The sequence below is a fragment of the Tubulanus polymorphus genome, chromosome 8 (assembly GCF_964204645.1).
Source record: "Tubulanus polymorphus chromosome 8, tnTubPoly1.2, whole genome shotgun sequence".
NCBI lineage: Eukaryota > Metazoa > Nemertea > Palaeonemertea > Tubulaniformes > Tubulanidae > Tubulanus > Tubulanus polymorphus.
In genome coordinates, this window is record NC_134032.1 from 10,669,552 (window position 1) to 10,693,048 (window position 23,497).

Genomic DNA, 23,497 nt, shown 5'->3' on the forward strand with positions numbered 1-23,497 from the left:
TCAACTCGAAAGATATAATCTCGAGATCTGAAGTTGCCGGCTTCACGTGTCAAGGTCGATGTAATAGCTCTTTCCGTATGAGGAAGAATGCCAATTTGAGATATGTGGAGAATTTGTCGAAGGCTGTTTCCTATAGATACTAATCCCGAAGACTAGTTTCGCTGCTCTGTTTGCAGTCATGAGATGAGATCTGTCTTAGGTAATTGTGGTCCGGTGTCCAACTTTAGTTAAGTCAGACTAAGCTTATCATATATAGGTCTTAATCTTTCAACCTAAGATCAATGAAGGTAGAATTTGTCTAAACTTGCATCAGTTCATGCGGTGGCATTGGAACAACAGCAAATGCAGCAGCATAAATGATAAATAGATTTAAGAAAAATCCTCTTATTGAAATAATCAATTGCAATTAAATAATCGTATTATTAAATAATAATTCTCCAATTCATTGTGGCTTTAAACATTGATAAAAATGTTCTATTTGTGGAATCAAATTTTAGGCAGGCTATTTCTCTCTTCATCCGCCCCATTCCATTTCATCTCAACCATAACACTTGTATTTGCACTGTATTGTTGTCAGTGTGCATGGGACCTTCGGGTTTACAGCTTATAATGGCTTCCATGCATCCTGCCATATATATTTATATAATGTATACTTTGTAATTTGTTAATCATATATATATATATATATATAATATATATATATATATATATATATATATATATATATATATATATATATATATAATATATATATATATATATATATATATATATATATATATATATATATATATATATATATATATATATATATATATATATATATATAGATATATATATATATATATATATATATATAAAATATATATATATATATATATATATATATATATATATATATATATATATATATATATATATATATAAAATATAGATATATATATGGAAAATAAACTTGAACTCGAACTTGCATAAGCCCCGGCAGTAATTTGCTGAATAACCGGTTTTTTTCGAATACCACGTCTTTTAACAAAATTGATATAAAACGACATATTAGAGTCTGTCGAGAATCGGCAATATTGGCCGCTGCAGTCGAAATTTGCTTCCAACGCGCCTGTCTTGCACTTTTGATATGCCAATTCCACGATCAAGACTTTACCTATGACCAGTCTAGGTATCGTTTGTTCTTAAATGACCGATCTAGCTACTAATGCGTATGACAGCAGTTTTAAGATTTACCGTAAGGCCATTTTCAGCTCGATTGAAATACTCTTTTGTAGAGATTTATCAATAGCCATTAATCCACGCTGCCTGCCGTGGTAGCAAAGACCCCCCATATTGTGTCCAGAGTCCATGTCTCGGCAAATATCTCTCTCGTGTATGTCAATAAACGCATATGCCGAACATTAATTATTGTCAAACATTGTCGGATTACTTTCTATTTCAAATATTCGAATAGAGCGATTTAAACGACGGAAGTTTTTGTCCGTGTTCACTCTCGGAAAGCTCGGTTCCCATATGGGGTAACGATGAAACGGTAATTACGATGAAAAGACGTACTTTTAACTGTGAATTTTATTCGCGACGATATGTAAACATATGATTGACAATTAAAGCATTTGCTATTATTCTCAGGGCGTCCACTGGGTTCTCTGCCTAGGTTTACGTAGCCCCGGGCCAACCAATGTAAATCCAAAGTCTGGGGCCACTTGCTCAAAAGTTTGTTAGAGTTAACCAGTGGATAGTTGACATAGTGATAATCAAAAGATCATTGTTACTATGGTGTTTATCCGTATATCTTTAACCAACTTTTGAGCAACTGGTCTGTGGTCTCTGCATGGACTGAAAGTTAGTTTTGATTTATTGGGTTATGAATTTGATCCATGCCCATGTATCTGGTTCCAGGGGCTGGTTGCATAGTCATGGCTTACACATAAGACCAGTCTAAGACCAACTTAGTTCTGAGCCAATCTAACAACTTAAGATCAGTCTTATCAGGCTAAACTGGGCTGGGACTGGCCTTGAATCTAGGCTTAGATTGGTCTTAATCTGAGCCATGACTTGCCTCGCGACTTGTTTACCAGAACCAGTAGTGAATTTTCCAATCGATGATTTAAACCGGAAATTCTGTAAATTCGGCCGATCGTCCATCCTATGTACTCATAGTACTCGGAGTATCTTAATCAAACCCCTGTTCCGTTCCTGGCAAGTGTAGAGTGTTTACAAGGCACTTGCGCTGATGAATCAATTGGAGATCAGAATAAACTTGTTACAAAAAAATCGAACATTCGCGCAATATCAAAATATAGGCTAACTTCGATGTAACGATTGAAAACTGTCACGGGATGTGACCCAGATTCCGGATAATTGGATTGTCTGCTTTTATCTCTCTCAACCCGGAGATCCAGCATGATTCTCTCTAACCCGGACAGCCAGCAAGATATTCGAACCCGGACAACCAGCATGATTGTCGAAAAGATATTCATCAATTTTTATCCGCCGGACAAAATAATCCGCACGCGATGAAGCCGTATATATATCGGGTATATTGTATCCGCGTTAGATCATTTTTCGTCATAATATTCGAATATTCATGTCGAAAATGGCTTTTTAACGCTAATGGGCCTCGCGAGAGAGAGATAGTCTCCGCGAAATATAAAATATGCAAAAAAATTGATCGAACTAGGCTACGACTACGTTGTAGTTCTATGGTCGGCTTATCGAGGTATTATGCGGGGCGTAATTTATGAAAAAGCTTTGCGTGTATTTTTAGTTAAGATATGGCTGATATCTTAGTGACTGAATATTGAATTTGAGTCGTTACAAGATCATTGATCTATTGATCTTAGCAGTAATGTCGAGTTAAATCCAATTTGATAAGTATGAATACCTGTGGCCAGTGTCTCAAAAGTTGGTTAAGAGGTAACCAGTGGATAGTTGACATGGTGACAATGAAAAGTTCATTGTTGCTATATTCATCCGTCGTATCGTTACCATCCTCCTCCGGCAGGGATTCGAACCTGATGGCATCGCTAGACTCAGCCACGGCACGAAACCCTGCCACATTAGACCGGGTTTGCGGAGGAGGCTTGAGACACCAATCAGATTGCTCGTTGTATAATCGCTGAGGTAAATCTCACAGAAGAACTGTAAATGGGAAAACCCACTAAAATAAAACGGGATATCTGATTGACTAATAATGACAGCATCTAAGATGCGCGTGTACCTGTGCACCCGGTCTAGTGTGGCAGGGTCTCGTACCGAGTCTGGCATCAGGTTCGAATCCCTGTCGAGGGAGGATAAATTGTTACTGGTATTTATCCGCAACTAGCTCCTGATTTGGCGACAAATTGTTGACAAAAACACATCAAACTATGTTGTTAATAAAACTCTTTGATTTAATGACATAAGACATCGAAGTCTTCCATAATAGGGCGTTGTCTATGCACCCCCCCCCCTTCCCTTACACACACATAAGGAATTCTTAACAATTGAATCATATAAAAAGCATGTCAAATAGTTCTTTTCTCCACGTCTAATGTATATATGTAGGTAGCCGGTATACATCGCCAGTGCCGACTAGACTAATGGGGTAATTGTCTGTTGACAAATATTCGATGTCATATGCATAGGGCTACAACCAGCGGCCAGCGTTGAATGCAGGGCACTTAGCCTAGTTCTCTAATCACTCTCTTGGTCTTATCTCGAGTTGCATCAGATTTTGTGGAAAACATTCAACCGTCGACATACATACACATATTAATCGATCTATCTGGCAGTGCGTCTGCAGGCACAGACCGCCGATCGCTCGGAGCAGACACAATGTCCGATATTTGTACCCTAGTTCTCTAGTGGTATCACGTTTCTCGGCTTGAGACGTAGGACCAGATTCCTGATACGGTAACTCCCCAGCTCCAAGCGGTACTCGGAAATATATAGAAGACTAGCACTGCAAGTATTCATCTGCAGGAAATACAAAGCAGATATGTTGTTCGGCCAGATGCTTTTACTAACTGTAAACCCTAGTCCTTGTCACGAAGTTGAAGTTAAGATAAGTTCAGACTATGCTAATGAATAAAGTCTCGAAGAAAGCTTATTTGTGACTGAAGTGAACCCGACAGCCGTTTTTGCTGAAAATGCACAGAAGATGTGGCTTTGAGAAACAAAGCGTAGGCCTATGGAATATGTGTGATAACCTATAAAACATTTTCGACTTGAGTGTCAAATTTTTACTCTTCAGAGCCATTTTTCCTGAAAATGTGCAAAAGATCTGGCTTTCAAAAACAAAGTGTACGGTAACCCTATAGAATACTTGTACATTTGATATGAAATTTTTACTCTTGAGAGCCATTTTTGTTGAAAATGTGCAAAAGATCTGGCTTTCAGAAATGAAATGTACGGGAGCCCTATGGAATGCATATACATTTAATATGAAATTTCTACTCTGAGAACTATTGTGCTGTAAAAATTAGGTGTAAGCCTATGGTATACATTGACTACCCCTTCGAAACACTGGCATGATTGTACGTGGCTATATCTGAGATATGATTCCGATCTATAGAATCTATACAGTTATATATCCGGCGCGATCAATCGTAGATTCACCCGGTTATGATTCATCGCCGGTTTCGAATCGGCTGACGCGCGTATATATTTATTTCCAATCGTCAAAAGATTCTTGTTTAGATTCGTTCGACGTATAAAACGAGAAGTTGTAAACGTTCGTGCCCTCGCACCTCGCCTCGACTCAGCCGGTGCGATTACGATGACTCAATCCGTAGTCATTCATCGATGTTTCAACTCTCCGCTCGCTGTGGTTTGTCAAACTATTCGCGCGCTCACGATGACGTAATTCTGATTAGGCCGAAAAAATAACATTCGCGAAATTGTTTCATTCGTCCATTATAGACATTTCTCAGCCTTGCATTCTTAAGCCTTGCTTACATCGTCACTTGTTTAAACTGTGAGTAACTGGTTATATTTTGGGTTCTTAAAGCCTAGCCTACATCGACACTGCGATTGGAGACAACTAGTTGCCGGGCAGTTTTCGGCGCATGAAAGCAACTGGCTGGATACAATCAGTTGCTCGAATTTGTCGATGTGAGCGAGCTTACGACTGGTTAGCATACATCTATCTCCAGTTCCGGCCAGTTGCCCATGTTCTACTTTCGAGCAACTAGTTGTACTCAGTTACTGTCATATCCGTCGATGTGAGCGCTCTATAATCAACAATATATGGTTGCGAGTGACTAAAACAAAGCAATTTGTCACGTGACTTGTGATGCCCTCAAGAATGTTTGCTAAAACACATCTCAGTTGCCGCCAATGTATGCGCTGTGGACCTAGCGACCGGCATGAGCCACACAGTTGCTGGTTTTCATTAGATTTTCGATGTGCACTGGGTACTCGCTCACTAGCAAATAGTTGTCTTTAGTCGCTTTGTCGATGTACGCTAAGCTTTAGGCTCGGTTCAGAAACTGTTTCAAGAGGTGGCGGAGCAGGCTCCGCTGGGCCGACGATATTGCCGATTATATTTTTTGAAGGTTATTCCAAAACTTCTGCTTGGCCTGCTTCCATCGCTTTGAAATGTTGTGCAGGATAGCTATGGTCTCATTTAGCTCCAGCGCCTGTCGAATTGCATGCGCTTAAAGAAATGGATCTGTATATGAACCCCAGCCAATGACAATTTGCATCTGCCAGCCCTGGTTTATCAGAGACTTTGTAATTGTGGATGCGCAATTATTTGCGTCCATCGAGATAAAATCCACTGATGGCGTTTTTCGCATTCTTATATTACTGCAACAGATTAACTTGTAGATGATTGTGACCTTAACCTTCCAGTGAGTCATGTTCGATGCTGAATGTCACCTCTAAACAACAGACTGACGGTGTTCAGCTGTGTAGACACGGAGACACGAAATATTCACCTGGGAAAGACTTAGAGAGAGAGAGAGGGAGACAGAGATGGGGAAGGAATGGTATAGAGGAGGGGGCCATAGGTAGGTAAGAATCATCCACAGACCAGACTACTGTATCAATACTGTTTGAGAGTAGTTGCTACCCTTTTCAAGAGCCACTTACTCCTCAAAACATCGAAACATGCTCGAAAACAGGATAACTTTTATATATATAGTATATATGTATATGTATATTTTATATATATAGTATATATTCTATTAAACCACCATTTCAGATGTCAAATTATGGCGAAAACTACTACTTTGATAGACATTTTGATCTTTAAATAGGGATTGACCCTGTTATTTGTTTTATTGGTAGATTTCGTTTGATTCATTTTGATTTGGTGTCCCTTACAAACCCCCAGCCTGGAGCGAAACAGAGGGTTTGAGATACTCGGGGGCCGGAAGAAAAAGAGGGATGGGTGAAAAATGGAGAAAGGGTAGAAGAAGAAAAGGGTATATGAGGGGTGGTAAGAGGGAGAGAGGGTGGAACGAAGAGAAGAGGGGTTGAAGAGAGTAGATATATGAAGAGAGACAACTTTCAACCTTGATCCCAGAGAACTACTGTAATATGTAAAAAAATGATAACTTGTTTATCAGACGGGTCACCTTTGTAAACTGCAATAAAATTTGTAATCAGTTCATTTCTATGGCGCGTTGGTGATACCTTGGAGTAAACAGACCGATTACTCCAAGGTTGTACTTAGCTCGACGGTGATATATAAAAAGTAATGTACAGGGTAGATAGGCGGGCGGCCGGGCCAACTTTAAAGTGCGGCAGAAATGAAAAACGAGGTATCAATTTTTCTTAGTCTATAACGCAAAATCGAAAACGAAATTCTCATTTCTGCGAATGATTTAAGAGCGCTGTACGTATACGCCGCGTGACGACGTCGTTCGACGTTTCGTTTTCGCGGAGAATTCTAATTTCCTGCCCCCGAAGAAAAACAAATTCCACTCGTCTTAGTCCGCGACGTCGGAGCTCCGCGGCTGTTGCTGCGGTCGCGGGATCGGTTTTCAGAAATTCGATCTCGAAACATTTAACCAACACGCCGAATACTCAATGACTTATTTATGGGATTTCGTATCGGATAAAAACGATAGCTAGAAATATCTACAAGTGATTACGGATTCTTTGTATATAGTTATGAATGTTTTCCGAGTTAGTCACGTTTCAGACTTTTTTTATTTTTTTTTTTTTACTTGCCGCATCTTTTCGTCAACCCCGTATTTTAGGTGTAAGTCAACACGCCGCATGGAATGACCCAGAAAAAACGTACGCAAATATTCTTATTCGTATTTATTTTTTACCTGACTAATGCGAGTCAAGGGGAAAATGGTGGACAAATTTTAGAAATTAAAAATGTGAGCAGGGTTGCGAATTACCTCTGCAATTCGGAAGAATCCGGGCGCCTGTAGATCAGGGGCCACTGCTGCACATATCGGGGTATCTAAGACCAGTCTGCTTTGGTTCTATAGCCAACTTTTACAACTTTCGACCTGTCTACATTCATTTTGGTTCTATGTCCAATCAAACAACTTAGGGCCTGCAGTCTGAGCTCATGTTGGTTCTATAACCAATCTAACAACACTCAAGACCAGTCTAAGCTCATTTAGGTTCTATTCATAACCGATGTAAAAACTGATGACCAGTCTAAGCCCATTCTGGTTCTATAACCAATCTAACGACAATCAAGACCAGTCTAAGCTCATTTAGGTTCTACTTTTAACCAATGAAAAAACCTAAGACCAGTGTAAGCCATTTTGGTTCAATATCCGACCAAACAACTTAAAACCAGCCTGTTTGACCAGTTGTTGCATATTTGCATATGTCCATATGTGGTCTTAAATCTTAAGATTTGCTGTTGATGCAGAAATATAGCACTATAGAACTAACATTGTCTTTGACTGCTGTAAGTCTAACCTGTGGCTGTGCCATTGACCCTCCCCCATTATTTTCAGCGTGTCTTGGTAAGATGGTTCGGCTTATAGTCCCTGTTCGATCAGAAAACATGCATATAAGAGATTTTCAGTGAATTGGAAGTGAAAGGGTTGAAGTTAATTAACGCGCAAATAGCTGTGGTATCGAATGAACGAAACTAGATATAAATAATGTATTTATCAATAATAATGAGAGCATGTTTACATAACTGCAATAAAATATCCATAATTCATACCGTAACAATGTGTGATTGATATTTAAAAAATGCGCTTTCATCTAAGAAAAAAATTATTGTTATCCATTGTCGGGGTGGTCTCCTAAAGTATGTATCTACGCACAAAATAGGGTCGGTGATATGGACTGGTTTTAACTTATAGCTTCAAGTTCATTTTAATCAACCCCCCCGCGCTTGGAACTGTGGGACCAGTTTCAGAATTGAACGGGCCAGTTTACTAAGAACTGTGTCTCAGTCCAGTTAACCCAATTGCCATGTGACTTGCATGCACCCTATATACAGGGATGAGAATTTCCCGTTTTTTGGCAGTTTACCGTTATTTTGTGATGAAAAATGAAAAAAAAAATGAGTTTTCCAAATGGTCTGGTAATTAACAGAAACTTTCAAAAGTCCTCTTTTTTCATAATCCCTGGTTCTCATCCCTGATATAGTGAAAACTGTTTTCCGTAGACAGTTCTTAACAGTTGCCTTGTCTTGGCGGATCTTGTAAGAAAAGCATCCCCTGAGAACGAAAAGTAGCTGGACTTACGTAAGATGTTGGTTAACTATTTATTAGAAAGAGTTGCTGCCTTTATCGTAATCTTAACAAGTTGTTATTAGTTAACCAAATTATATACATGTTTTCTATGTGTTTTTATTGTTTCTTCGTGTGAAGTGACTACGCACTTTTGCTGGGAAAATCCACGTTTCATATAAGTGAGGGTTTGATTTCACGTTGGATGCGCTCGGGACCCAGTTTCACAGTGTTCAATTCGACTCTGGACTCTGGGTCCAGTTCTATGGTTGTGTTTAATTTGACTCCAGTTCCAGTTCGACAGTCGTGTGGGTTTGACTTGACTCTAGATCCAGTTCCACAGTTGTGAGGGTTTTATTTCACTTTGGATCCAGTTCCACAGTTGAGTGGGTTTAATGTGACTGGATCCAGTTCCACAGTTGTGTGGGTTTTATTTCACTCCGGATCCAGTTCCACAGTTGTGTGGGTTTTATTTCACTCTGGATCCAGTTCCACGGTTGTATTGGTTTAATTTGACGCTGGGTCCAGTTCTACAGTTAGGTGGGTTTATTTTAACTCTGGACTCAGTTCCACCGTAGTGTGGGTTAACTTTGGACTCTGGATCCAGTTCCACAGTTGTATGGTTTTAATTTGACACTGGCCTTACTTTCAACAGCTGTGTGGGTAGAAACTTGGTGGTCCCTGTGACGAAGCAGTTCCGTACTTCATTACCACAGTTCCACATTTATCTAAGATGCAGATTAGAATTTCATTCTTCAAAAACAAGTCAGTTTGTATATCATTAACGAGACTTCCGTTTGATTTATGGCACTATATTTCGCCCTGTTTAACTCTTAGTCTGACTCTATATTTAATACCGAGAGATTTGTGATATTTGAATAATGTAAAGAGCAAACAGCCGCCACACAACTCGGCGACTGCAATATGGATAGGATTAATTCTAGATGAAGCTGATAAATTACGTATGTGCCTTATAGCTTTACGCCGACATCGCCGGGTCGGGGATGTAATGCATTTAATCTGATCAAAATCGACCAATTTTTCATCGCGGCATTTCGTAGAAAAGCTTAATTTTTTAAGTGATTCGAATATCTAGGGATCTGCTAATTTAATACCCCGTTGTTGGCCAATTTTATGGACTTGTTTTCAACTTCGATCGTAGGCTCCATTGGGTAATAGTTGAATTTACCCCTGGGTTGAATATATAGAATGCCATGGTCTGTAAAACTGGCTCTTTGGTTCTTAATTGAAATGGATCTGCAAACCTTGCCCTTATAACCAGCCTCAGCAGGGTATAACAGGTTTACTAACTCGGTACCAAGATTTAAGTTAAAACTGGTCTATTAATGCTTTCAGTGCATCTACACCGTAGTGCGGTGTATAAATCAGTGATGGAGTTTGCTAGTACACAGCACTGTGGTGCTTTGATGTAATTAGTAATTAGTTTCTATCTCAAATGGAAGATGGCTGTACCTGTCAAACAAAGTGAATTATTAGTAACTAACGATACACCAGACCACGGTGCAGACTGACGAAGGCAATATGCCTGCAATTCATCATACTGGGATAGAATTTTTTTTTCAATTTTAAATTATCTCTGGCACAGGGTCTTAGTTAGGGTAGTCAGCACTGAAAGGGTTAAACTTATAAAAATGATAGAAACAGAGTTCATTTGCTGGAAATATCTAACATTTCGCGTTGTTCTCTCTATATTTTCAGTGTGCTGTGTGATTTCATCTAAAACGTGTAACGAACATGACTTGAATAATTGTATAAAGAACGGAGAGTGTCACTATGACAGCATGAGATGGCAGACAAACTGTACCTGTCTCGGGTATGTAGGATGTAGAGGTAAGTTACACAGCCGCACGCACACCACCAGATGGCGTGACTAGCAGATGGTTTTACAAGTGGAGTCCTTTATTTCCACAGTAGTTGGATGTAAGATAAGATAAGATAAGATAATTTTATTACTCTCCAACCATTTCCATGGTATGTGGAAGAAAAAAAAAGATTTTGTTTACAAATATTTACATATCGAGAGAAAAATAAAAAATATTTTAAAAACATAACAAGATGTCCTACTGTGCACTAGCGACACCTGGTGGACCCTCGCTTGTCACAAGTGTAGTTGATGCCCTACTGCACATTAGCGACACCTGGCGGATCTTGATCGCCAGAGAAGTTGATGTCCTTATTGGACACTAGCAGCACCTGGTGGATCCTCACTTGTCACAAGTCGAATCCTTCCTGACCTATTAAGAATACACAGATCACACTGCCACCGATCTAACCCCCTGCTACCAACTGCTTTGTTACAACCTTCCAATTATCTAGTGTATTTCTTCCTGGTTTCTAGATGTGATGAAAAAATGCTTCTTACAATATTGATGAAGAATCTTTGATTTGAAAACAAAAATTGATTTATTAGCTTATCAGGTTTTTTTGTATTTTCAGTATTTCTTGTCGAGACTGCTAAAACCTCGGGGTCAGACATGTTTTACCTGCACGTTCCACGCGGCTTGTCCGGAGTCGTCCAGTCGCAGCAGCCGAAGCACTACAGCTCCGGACAAATCTGGACGGTCACTCTGGTCGCGCCGGTCGGAGAAACGATTACGTTAAAAGTATCGAACGTCGATCTCGGCGGCACGACGGATAGCTGCTCGGAGGGGCAGTTAGATGTCTACGACGGACCGAGTCCGCACGACTATCGAGTTCATTACAGACGGAAACCGGGGATGGGCTACTGTCTGAATAACATTCGTGAGTATGAAAGAATTTGAAAATATACGCGGACGGGGCGTTTACTTTCTCGGTACTAATACGCATATTACCTGTGCCTCTTGGTGCGGTGTATCCGTAGAATTGTCAATTAGCTGAAATCTCTATTGAAATATGGTATAAAACGTTAAACATTGCGAAATATTGAATATAAGTAACTTACAATGCATCGTAATATGGGGTAGATGCAATATAGCAGGGCCTCTGTGCCATACAACACCGCACTATGGTAGAATTTCCAAACTTTTCAATTTTTCTCCAGTAGGATAGAGCGGGAAGCTTTCAGTAGTGAAAGCGATTATTTAAGCCATGAATCAAATCCTCAGTTTTGCAGTTGCCAGTTGAATACAAACCAGAGCTGAATTTAGTCCATTTTCGATGATAAAAAAACTCTTAAGAATCGAATCTGAACCGACGCGCAACTGTGCGACCGGAATTCATGTCAAAAATCAACTCACTGTTTGTTACCAAATTGACGGTTGTGGATATCTTTGTTGTATCAACAATGACCTCAATTTTGTTATAATCACGAATTCCGACCCGTAAACTGAGGATGGACCTTCCTGAGTTTTATGAGTAATTTTCATATTTTTTGTTTTCCAGCGTTGATTACTTCGAGTAGAAATTATTTGACGATTTCATTTTATACGTTCAGCGTGAACCATTTTCACGATGGATTCAACGCTTCATTCCAAGTCTCAGGGGAAGGTTAGTTACAGCTTTTCACTTATATAAGGGGGGACACTTAGAATAATGGACCTGCACAGTTCGCAATGAAGTCTCAATCTAGAGTTATGTTAAGTTCATTTCTACACCGAGTTCAAAAGTAGAATGAAAATCGTCAATTCGCTTCCAATGCTTTAGCTCTTATGATTAAATCCAAGAAGTGGACGCCTGACTCCAGGGCCCAGTTGCTCAAAGGTTTGTTAGAGTTAACCAGTGGATAGTTGACATAGTGATAATCAAAAGATCAATGTTACTATGGTATTTATCCGTCGGTTATCTTTAAGCAACTGGCCCCAGATGTTTAGACTCTAGAAGTCCATTTTTTACCGAGACCTGTTCGATTCTTAACGCTATACAAATCTTGATCGTTTCAACACATTCCAGTGCGTCTACACTCCAGTGCGGTGTATAAATCATCGATGAACGTTGCTATTACACTGAATTGCAATGTACCAATGTTATAACTACAAGTTATTGTCTCTATTATGATGGCAGCACTTGTCTACCATATTGATGATACACCGGGACAGGGTGTAGACGCACTGTATTGATATGCCCATGATAGGGTGGAATTTTTCGAAATTTTCAAATTATCTCCTGCACTATATAGGGTAACAATAAGTCCGCCAGTTTAAGTTGTATTTTCATTTTCGCTTCAGTGGATGGTAATTGGAGCGAGTGGACATCGTGGACGAAATGTCCGGCGAGCTGCGAGTCGAATGGAACTCAAACTCGATACAGACTGTGCAATAATCCGACTCCGTCGAAGAATGGCAAATTCTGCGTCGGTTCGGCGCAGGATAAAAAGATCTGCCACAACTTGAAACGGTGCCAGTTTGACAGTAAGTATTCGAAATTACCTCCACATTCATATGGACCTAGTACCACGGTTTGACGTTTGACTTGACTCCTGAGTAAATTTATTAAAATCTATTAAAAACGAACATATTTCAAGTCGGTAGAGTTAGATCTAACTCAGAACTGTTCAAACAGGCTAACTGGTAAGCACGCTTGTTTGCTACGTACGTACGAGACCTGGGTTCGATCCCTGGTGAGTGCGTATAAATTCACTGTCACTCCTCTTGATCACTTGATCTTGGTTAATCCTCATCCTGCCTTGGCAACAGGATAAATAGTGTAATGATCTTAGCCGAAGGACCAAATTCGGGTTGGTTTGCACTCTATAGGCTTACAACACTACCAAAAATGAACTGATTTCGATCAAATGTCCCAACAGATGGTGTGACTAGCTCTCCGATGTTTGTTTCAGTTTGCGCTCGTAAGAACTATATTGGATGTGCTCGGGGAGCGGTGTGTAAAGAGGAAGGGGATGAACTCGTTTGTTCCTGTCATCAGTATTATTGTAAAGGTATGTATCACACCGGGCTCATTCGTGACACCCAGTAATATAGAGAAACCAGGAGAATGCGCAAAACAGGGTATCGGGTTCATCGATCTTGTGAATTTCGGAATATCCTACCGGGCATCCTGCCATGAAATCAATAGCTTTCAGCATACCTAGCGGTAGAAGGGTACCGAAAGAACCTTTGGAGCCCAAGGCTAGATACACAATAGAACTCAGGGAACCCAAATCAGTCAACCCAAGGTACCCAGAGCAGGGTACCAAAAAGGCTCAGGACTGGCCACTTATGAAACTCTGGTAACAAAGGATACTAAGAAAACCTGGGGCAGGGATGCCAGACAACTTAGGGTAGGATACCCAGAGAGCACAGAGCAAGGCACTTTTGCCAACTCAGAAAACACCATAGATGCTAACCTCGCTCTCGGGGCTCAAAGTTCTAATAAGGTTTATAGGATTTTATGAATGACATGCGATATTGTATTTTGTTTTAGTGTATATGGAGAATGCATGTCGCGCTGCGCCGAACGGTAAAATACGTCTAATCGGTGATCGAGGATACGTTCTATCTCAGGCTTCACAGTTTTATTCCGTCTCACAGATGTGCTATTTAACTATACAAGCCCCGCCGTCGAAATGGCTCAGCATTACGGTAAATATTAAACAGATATATTCCTATAGTCGAAACAGACTCAAGCGGCACAAGCTCTCGTACTACCACCTATCCCACTAGTTGGCTTGTGTAACATGTTGGATCCTCACTTGCCAAAACCAGAATCCTCTTTTGACCCAATAGTCGATGTCCTATTGCACACTAGTGTAGCTTGTGGATCCTCACTTGCCACTAGTGGATTCCTCTATTGCCACAGCAGTAAATGCTCTACCGCACACTAGCACACCTGGTGGATCCTCACATGCCATAGTATTGGATGTTCAAGGCCGGCACATTAACGCAGCTGGTGGTTCCTCGCTTGCCATAAGTGGAATTCTCTATTGCCACAGCAGTAAATGCTCTAGCGCACACTACCACACCTGGTAGATCCTAGTCACTTGCCACAGTAGCTGATGTTCATCAGCATATAAGCGCACCTGGTGAAACATCACTTGGAATCCTCAATTGGCGCAGTAGTTGATGTTCACTGCACACTAGCGACACCTGCTGGATCTTCTCTTGCCACAATCACCCGAAAAAGTAATAATATTCAAAAACATGAAGTAACCGATCGCGACTTAACACTTTCAATTTTTAATCCTTCTCTTATGCTCGCGCTTTCTCGCAGTTTGAAGAGTTCGATTTGGGCGGCACGACGAAGTGTAACCACGGCTATCTGCAGATCTACGACGGGTACAACGCAAGTCAATATCAATACCGATATCCGGATATCGATTCCGCTGGATTCTGCGTCGAGGAACACCCCCCTACAAGTAGTATGGGTTATAAGAATATCGTTGTTTCGACCGGCAGATACGTGACGTTAGGCTTCGACACGACGAGTATGTATAAGAACGGGCAGTTTATCGGGTTCTCCGCCGTCTTCAAGGCCGTTAATCCTGGTAAGTTCAAAATATTCGATCCATCTTGTGGATCTTTTTGTCAGGTCAGGGCCTCAAAGATTCTTGTCCGGTTTTCATTGACTTGTGGTAGCAAATCAGTCCCGTAGGAACATGGCTCTCAGATCATCTTGAGTTATCCCTAGGGATAACTTTGATATCCAGTCCAGCGAACATGGCCCAGGTTACGGGTTTATCCATAGGGATTGCTTTCATACCAAGCCTATAAAACAAGGCACAGTTTAAGGTTTAACCATAAGGATAGCTTTGATACCCAGTTTATAAAACTGGGCCAGGTTAAGGGTTTATCCATAGGGATAGGTTTGATACCAAGCCTGTAAACCCGGCTCAGGTTAAGGGTTCATCCATAGGGATTGCTTTGAAACCCAGTCTATGAAACTTGGCCCGGTTAAAGGATCTATCTCTGTTGATAACTTTGATACCCATTCTACGTTATCAAGACCAGGGTCAGGATTTATATTATTCTTGGTCAGGGTCAAGAAATAACTTATGGGTACTTCGACAAAAATGGTCACCGATACACGAAGAGTTAATAGAATTTATACAATCAGGATTTCTTAATTTGTAGGTTTCGTTCATTCCGGACTGACTAAACGTATGCAGCTATTATTGGTCGGTTGCGCGGGAATCGTTTTAATCATCATAGCGATTATATTCATTATCATATACTGCGTTCTGCGACGCCGGAAACGTAAACGTAGCGCCGAGCGTAGTATAATGCTGCGACGTTCGCAAACCGACTACGTAAGTGCCTCTTTCTTCCTCGGGGTGCCCAGTGTAACGGTATCAGGGTCACTACGTCCTCCAACCAAAACGTCGTCGCAGAGGCGGCTGCCAAAACAACTTGAAGCATACAGAATCGCTTTTAATTCCATCAATGTGTAGCTTATTACTGTTGGCTATTAACTAATGGTTTTTATGAGCAAGATTAAAGTAAATTCATAACATCCAGTTGATGAAACACTATTCCGTGTGGTGACAATATCTAGAGGATCCCACACTAGTAAAACAGACGATAAAGTCCGAAAGGTTTTTCTTTCAGCTATTAATTTTTTCATCCGACGTTTCTGATATATCCTAATAGTCATCTTTTGGAATATAGTCCAAACGTCAGGTGAATAAATTTATAGCTGAAAGAAGAACTTTTTGGACTGTATCATCCGTTTTATAGGTGTCAGATTCTCTATATAAATTCCTAACGGCATGAATTTCATGAAACCACAACACGCAATACTAATACACACTAACGTTGATATTTTATCATGATAAAGAATGGATTGAATTGATAATCTAAATATTAGGTGGAAATATAAGCGCGTTCATAATTTATCTACAAACTTCGAGATGCTATTTTCATTGATAAACCTTGTGTGAGGTGGACATTGTACAGACAAGGACGTTTTAACCGGGAGATGTTTTGGCACTATAGGGGCGTTCGACTGTAATTCTGCGCAATCCTCGAACCGAGACCCGTTTATTTTTTAATCCCGGATATTTCACGTTTTTCGATATATTTTTTTCTTTCAGCAAAATGTTCCGCGGGTGAGGTCGAAACGCGGTAGTCAGATGAGAGAGTCGGCGAGACTAAGCTCCATTCCGAACAGATGATCATCAGCGCCGGCGACAGACGGACGATAGAATATCATAAACGAAACGAAAAAAAAAAAAATGACCGCGGCATCGGTCGGAATCGAGGAGAAAATGTTTTAGGAAAATTAAAGATAAAGCAATTTCTACTGTAAACAGAAGGTTTTCCGACCGCTAAATCGCGACATATCAACCCAGAAAAAAGGACGGCCGCTTTTTCCGTGTAAAAAGCTTCGCGCTGGCGGATTGACAAGCTTTCTTCGAGCTGAAACTTCAATGGTGCTTTTAATAAACTATACTTGTGTCTCATTCGATGTGCATTGACAAAAGACATTGACGATTATATTTGTTGCCTCGCACTTGTAAATTATGCGATCCAGCCTCCCGGACTCGGAAGTAGAATAATCAACTGAGGCGCCATCCTTTGGCGATATTACCGATACCGAAATACGCGCCAGGCCTCTTGTTCTGAGAATAAATTCTCGGTGGACTGGGAAAAGTTATTCGCCTGTTACAGGATGTGTAGGATTAAGCCCATCCTTCCTTGGCAGGGATTGGAACCTGATGGCATAGCTACACTCAGCCACGGCACGAAACCCTGCCACACTAGACCGGGTGCGCAGGTTTGCTGCAAATATCTTGTGGTACCAATCAGATTGCCAGTTTTACAATCGCTGAGGCAATAAAGTAAACTATAAATGAAAAAGAAGGGCTAGAATAAAACGGGTTTTCTCATTGGCTCAAATTACACTCGGTTTAGTGTGGCAGGGTTTCGCACTGTGGTCAGTCTCGACGCCATCAGGTTTGAATCCCTACCAGAGGGGGGATGGATTAAGCCAAGCGCACAGTCGTGACAGTGTGTTGAATTTTGCGAGTAAAATTATGGATGGCTCTGCGAAAGACTTAGTGCGCTAAAAGTACTGGGTACATGTTCTTGCCGAAATAACTGCAACCAGGTTGAAAACTTTGCGCGAAATCGGTATTTCAGAGATCAAATTGGTCTGTGCTAAAGCGCGTACGAGTTGCGCGAAGTGTAGCGTTGAAAGGTTTCAATTTTGAGAAATCGTTCAGATCCCATTGTTCGTATCTTCCACTGTAAACGTCTGCTTTAAACGTGAATATATTATGCTAATTAAGATCTCTCTCCGTGTGTGTACGTGTGCGTGTGTTACGCGATTAGAAATTTGGTCCGCGGCTAAAGAAAAATCTTCGAGAAAACGATAACGAAATGCGCTTTCATTCCAAACTTTTCGTACGCGTGCGATCGCTGCGACTCCGTGAAAGGGTTGCGTGTGTGTCGAATTTCAGTTTGCTTAGACACAAGCTTAGAAATATATTGAAATATATCGAATACGAACTAGAGCAGAAGGTACTTTCCAAGAAAGAAATTCTTTTTTATTAAATACTGCGATCATGACTTATGCTCGTGAACGTTGAATACTTGCCGTCAGTCGTACATAGAAGTTTCTACGACGTTTAAAAAGTGTGATGTTCTAATATTTCTAGTCAATTCGACTTTAATAATGTTTTTTGCCTCTTTAAAAACCAGGACCCCGGCTTCTCAGGAAGTTTATAAGAATTCGGTAGAGTGGATTTTTACTCCGAACTCATGAAACGGATCCTGGTTAAACGGATCGTCGAAATTGTCATTTCCGCACCTGTAAAAATGCATTTCTCTTATGAACTATGTGTCAAATTTTTCTTTGAAATCGACTTTTTCAGAAAAGATTTCAGCTGCTATTAAATCCCTAGATGACACCAAATCAAAATTAGCGTAGTCACTTTATGGCTACAAATGATAGACGGCACTTGATGATGTCATAGGGGGATCTATGGTGCTTTCATGACGAATGTATGCATGGGGGTTGGGGGTTGACTGTGTGGCAAAAATTAGCCTCGATATTTGAATCCCTGCAGGGAAGGAATGTGTTTCTAACCATGACTTTAATGAGCTCAGGAAATCGATGTAGTTTGATTCGTGTAATATTGTTTGCTTGGCTTTTTCAATGTGACCGGCTATATTTTAGGCGTCTACGTCAATCCAGAGGTAATTTATCTGGCACAGCTTAATCAAGATAACCGACGAGTTCGAAGTCGGAACATACACAAAGTCGTGGAAGTCAAAACGCTTCGTCTGTTTTTCTCTAAAAAATCATGGATTCTCGAAAAATCGCTAGATTATGTTTTTGCTCTATATCTTGATGTACATGAAAAAGAAACCAAACATTTCTATCACATAAAAAGCACCGAACGTTATCAGATCTCGGGGTAATGATTCTGAAAGGCTGCTACAGTCGTTAAAGAGTTGGACATTTTCGATCATAGAGTCGAAATTCCCAATATTGGTTTCAACTTTGCAGTCAAATTCACCTGGCAACTGTGAGTCAATAACTGTGAAGAAAATACTAACTAGTTCATCCCTACTGCGGTAATGATTGTAACCTTTATAAGTCAAATCTAACTTGCAACAGGGGAACTGGGTCCCGACCCCTTGATATATATCTCCTATTAATATATTTATAATAATAATTATTATTATAATTATTATCAATATCGTTATTCAAAGCTTTTATATGTAATTTTATAAGATGTTTGCTACATTAACCTCGCTGATTTTCAAACATACTGAGAATTCCGTGCCATTTTTTCGTTTCTATTGATGACGCAGCATTTTTTCGTACCCGAATTAGAACCGCCATGTTCGGCAATTTTTCTACGCAAAAAAAATAAATGAAACGTATTTCTGAATTTCGAGGTGATTAGAAAAAGCGATATTTCCTGACCGAGTGACTGCAGCAAAAATCTTTTTCTGTCCCCGAAAAAACTGAAGTTCCACTGTGAGATGATATTTTGGGAAATCGTGATCAGAAATATATGGCTTACCTTTCATATGATCATCGTAGTTAGATTAGATTTTGATCAGAAAATGATTCCATTTTGTAAATGCGACAAGAGTCTTGTGTGATCGGGTGATGAATGTTTTGATGACGAATGTAAAGATCTTTTTCTTTATTGTATGTTTTTTCTTCTTTTTTTTATTATCATTGCATTTATGCATTTTTGTTGTTGTGATATTAGTGTGCGTAGATGTTATACCGCAGTGTACTGTTAAAGTTGCGGTTAGGTACAATTCTGAGATATTTCGTACTTCTGATGCTATGCTAATAGGCACCATTTTGAGATATCTCTGATCTATGTAAGGCATCACTGTGAGAATATGTATAGTTTCAATGCTATGTCAGGTTTTGTTTTGATAAAAATAAACAAATGAATCCTTTAAATGGAAATCAATGTACACACAAAATGAATACATACCGTACTTAGGAGATGATTAGCAATAGATTCGTGTTGGGTACCGTTTTGAGGTATATAGAGCTGATATCTCATAGTTCTGATATATTGTACAAGCAATTGATGTTACATTGACTTATATGGTAACTAGCATAACTAGAAGTATAGCCGCGATCGCACGGGCGTTTTTGGCCTCGAACAACTGTTCACACGGGTGCCAAATGTGCCCGTGCCTGTCTGCAGGGACCAATCTAAGCACTTGTCTGATTGCCCGGGACAAGTATATTCTCATTAGGGCGTGTAGGTTATCATTATCACTTGTCCACCGGGCTAGTGCAATCTAATGTCTCAAAGCTTTTTTCCCCAATCGATGATTGTGCCACCAATCCCATTGCCTGTGTAGGGCAAGTTTATTTTTGAGAGGGCAAGTGAAATTTCAGACATGCTTGCCTCCGGGCAAGTGGCTTTATTCCTTAGATCGGACCCTGTGTTTGGCCCAGGCCAAATTTTGCAACTGATATAGCGCTTGAACTATGAGATAATCCAAAATGGCAACTGGTAATAACACTGGAACTAGATATCTAGATAACTTGGACTGATAAATACATGATATAAGTTTGTGCAATAGAAAATCCACCCTATATATACATATAATATAGCCCTGAAATCTGCCATCTTTCAATTATATGTTTTGTATTGGTACTTGATGAATAAAATGCTTATTTGTATTGATAAAATGAATGATCCTGGAATGTGGTGAATGCAGATGATTAGTTATCTTGAATGTTATGAATTGTTATCGATATATAAAAGAAGTATTTTACACAGCGAAATAGCTGTCAATCATGTAAACTGTAATCAATTTAGCTTTTTGCTTGCTTATCGTTTTAAATAGTAAGATTGCGCAAGGAGCGAATCTTAATCATCTATCGGTGTAATCAGTTTTTAGATAATTTGATTCAAGAATTTGGATTGTTTAGTTTGCTTTCATTAAGCTGTTGATTGATTTCTCGAGAAAATAATGCAAATGAAGAAGCTGGGGACGCATGTGGCTCCCCCTCCCGATAGGTTGTTGAACAAATAATATCATTGTATTTTTCTCTTAGACATGAGAAACCCCTACGTCTCGGCACCCGCCCCCACACTGTGAACAAAATGGTTTGATTAACTTCAGTTGATTTTTTAATTAAGCTGTGTGAGTAATTCTTGAATGCGTTTTCTTTTTTTTTAAAGTTATGTTATGTGTTTTATTGATACAGCTCTGTATAAAATGCAGGTTAATAAAGATAATAATTATCATTATGGTAATCGTCATACTGAATTTTGATTTAGGTTTTCTTCTATGTAGTTCTCATATATCAGGATCACTCATCAACACCGATACTGGACTTGAACCATTGACTTCCCTTGTTTAGCAGAATTTGAAAAATCATTATCAAATATAGCCACAAAGCAGCGAATGTGAGTTTTTTCCTGCACAGCCATGCATTGCACATTCAAAAAGATGGGTTTATAGAATTTGTACTGATGGGATTCGAACCTGATGTGGTGACTGGTCCAACTACGTCAACATATTATGTCCTCCTGAAAATAACTGGCTGTAAGCTGTTGCCGCAGTCGATCAAGAGTCCGAGTCGGCAGTATTCAAGTGGTTCTGACTGACGCGCGTAGTTGGCACTTCATTTCGGTCGGTTTTCACGGAAAACTGACGCATGCTAACGGTTGTTTTTGTCAGCGTTGAACATAAATTGGGAACACTCCTAATTATTCTGGCTTAAAAAAGATTTACGATTTTGAATTTTTTGATATATTACAAAAAACATCGTTTAAATGAATATACACGTATTGATAACTTTCTAATGTCTATTTATTAATTGATGAGACCTGTTTTTCTGGGATATTTTGCTTACTTTTTGGGGTACATACCTCATTTATGTCTTAACAGAATGCCAAAAATCGCGGACAACAACTGAATATCCGATATATTTCCAGTTCTGTACCAATTAGATGGATTGGCAAAAAGACTCCTTAAGTCCAATTGAATGAGAGAGAAAATCCTCCATTTTGTGAAATTTCTTGAATTTTTACATTGTCACCATGCCTACGAAATGAAGTTATTTTTCTTGTGGGGTCTCAACAACTAAATCAGGGTGGCGTAGGCATGGTAACAATGTTCAAATCATTATTAGACATTTCATTAGTAAGTACATCATCTACGTTTAACTAACTTACCCAAGCCCTCGACTGCCAGATAAAGAATCCCTCGACTGCCACAGGAGCATTCTCAACTCACCATATTGATATATGGAAATCGAATTGAATTCTTTACTAAGGATCTAATGATTTTAGTTCAGTGAAAATCCGCCAGAGGGGTAGAGCATTGAAATGCACTCTAGACCCCAGACATATCTACAAAAACCTTCAGAAATGAAAATACAAGTGTTTTGAAAACGAAAACATCTCTGAATCCAAAATCTGTACCAATTACTCTTGAATTAAGTAATTTGGCAACGTATAATCTAATCTATAGAGAAACGACTGTATTATCATCTGATACCAGTTTTACCGTTTTCTGGCGTAGAATTTCTATAATTCAGTCGTTTCTAAATAACTTCAAATACGTTACGAAAATAATTACGTTGCCTTAATGATAAATTTACGAGTAATATGAATAAGTTTTGAATTCATCGATGCATTCAAAACACTGTTTATTTTCATTTCGGGGGTTTTTCCAATTTTCTCTTGGGTCTAAAGGGTATTTTGATGCTCTACCCCCTCTGTCGGATTTTCACTGAACTAAAATCACAATACATGCTTTGTGTAGATTCTATACGCAGTTTGATATACGCTATTGATTGATCCGAGAGTCCATCCCATAAGCTGAAGAGGATAATCAGGGGTGTCTTGGGTTCAAATCCAGCCTATATATATTGATTCCATCTAGTCCTGATACTAAAAATGAAAAATGAGGATAGCCAAATGGCCAGGCACGGTCTCTCGCTACTAGATCACAGTTATTTGCTGTCAGAAAAAGTCCAAAATTAGTTAAGGTTCGAATCGTAATTATTACAGCTTAAAAGAAACCAATTCGATTTGTCTAGTTTATATAGCAGATAATGATAATTTGTTTATTTTCCTTTTTCAACTGATTACAAATGATAATATGTATACATTTGTTATTTTCTAAAAGATGTCTTCATGCATAGGTAGAAAAATATACATTTACGTTAATCGAAGAAGTCCCGCAATTCGAACGCAAAATAACGCAAAATAAAATATGAATAAATAAGCAAATAAATAAGCAAATATAAGTCGGTTTACCAACCCCGAATATCCATTTGATGTCTTCGCAGCGTATAGCTGTTTAACAATTCATTTGCGATTCAATGGGGTACTCGTGCCGCTACTGTGGCAATCGAGGTTCGCGAGCGGTTACTCGCGGTCTTCCGCATTCGATTTCTTCTACATTTTAATTAAAACCGAATTAACTTTTCTTGAATCAATCAATTATTAATGAAAACTGTACCTA

General features: G+C 39.5%; 1 protein-coding gene across 5 annotated transcripts in view; it reads left to right on the plus strand.

Annotated features, from left to right (window-relative positions):
- LOC141909557 (uncharacterized) overlaps nt 1–21,250 on the plus strand; it is a 34,381-nt gene extending 13,131 nt beyond the window's left edge. For all 5 annotated transcript variants that reach the window (XM_074800004.1, XM_074800007.1, XM_074800005.1 and 2 more), the window contains 9 exons: nt 10,371–10,502; nt 11,109–11,414; nt 12,036–12,140; nt 12,818–13,000; nt 13,429–13,527; nt 14,013–14,170; nt 14,799–15,072; nt 15,659–15,834; nt 16,618–21,250. In XM_074800004.1, coding sequence (XP_074656105.1) covers nt 10,371–10,502; nt 11,109–11,414; nt 12,036–12,140; nt 12,818–13,000; nt 13,429–13,527; nt 14,013–14,170; nt 14,799–15,072; nt 15,659–15,834; nt 16,618–16,698 — 1,514 coding nt within the window. In that variant the 3' untranslated portion in view covers nt 16,699–21,250. The remainder of the gene's footprint in view (nt 1–10,370; nt 10,503–11,108; nt 11,415–12,035; nt 12,141–12,817; nt 13,001–13,428; nt 13,528–14,012; nt 14,171–14,798; nt 15,073–15,658; nt 15,835–16,617) is intronic.
- The last annotated feature ends 2,247 nt before the right edge of the window (nt 21,251–23,497 follow it).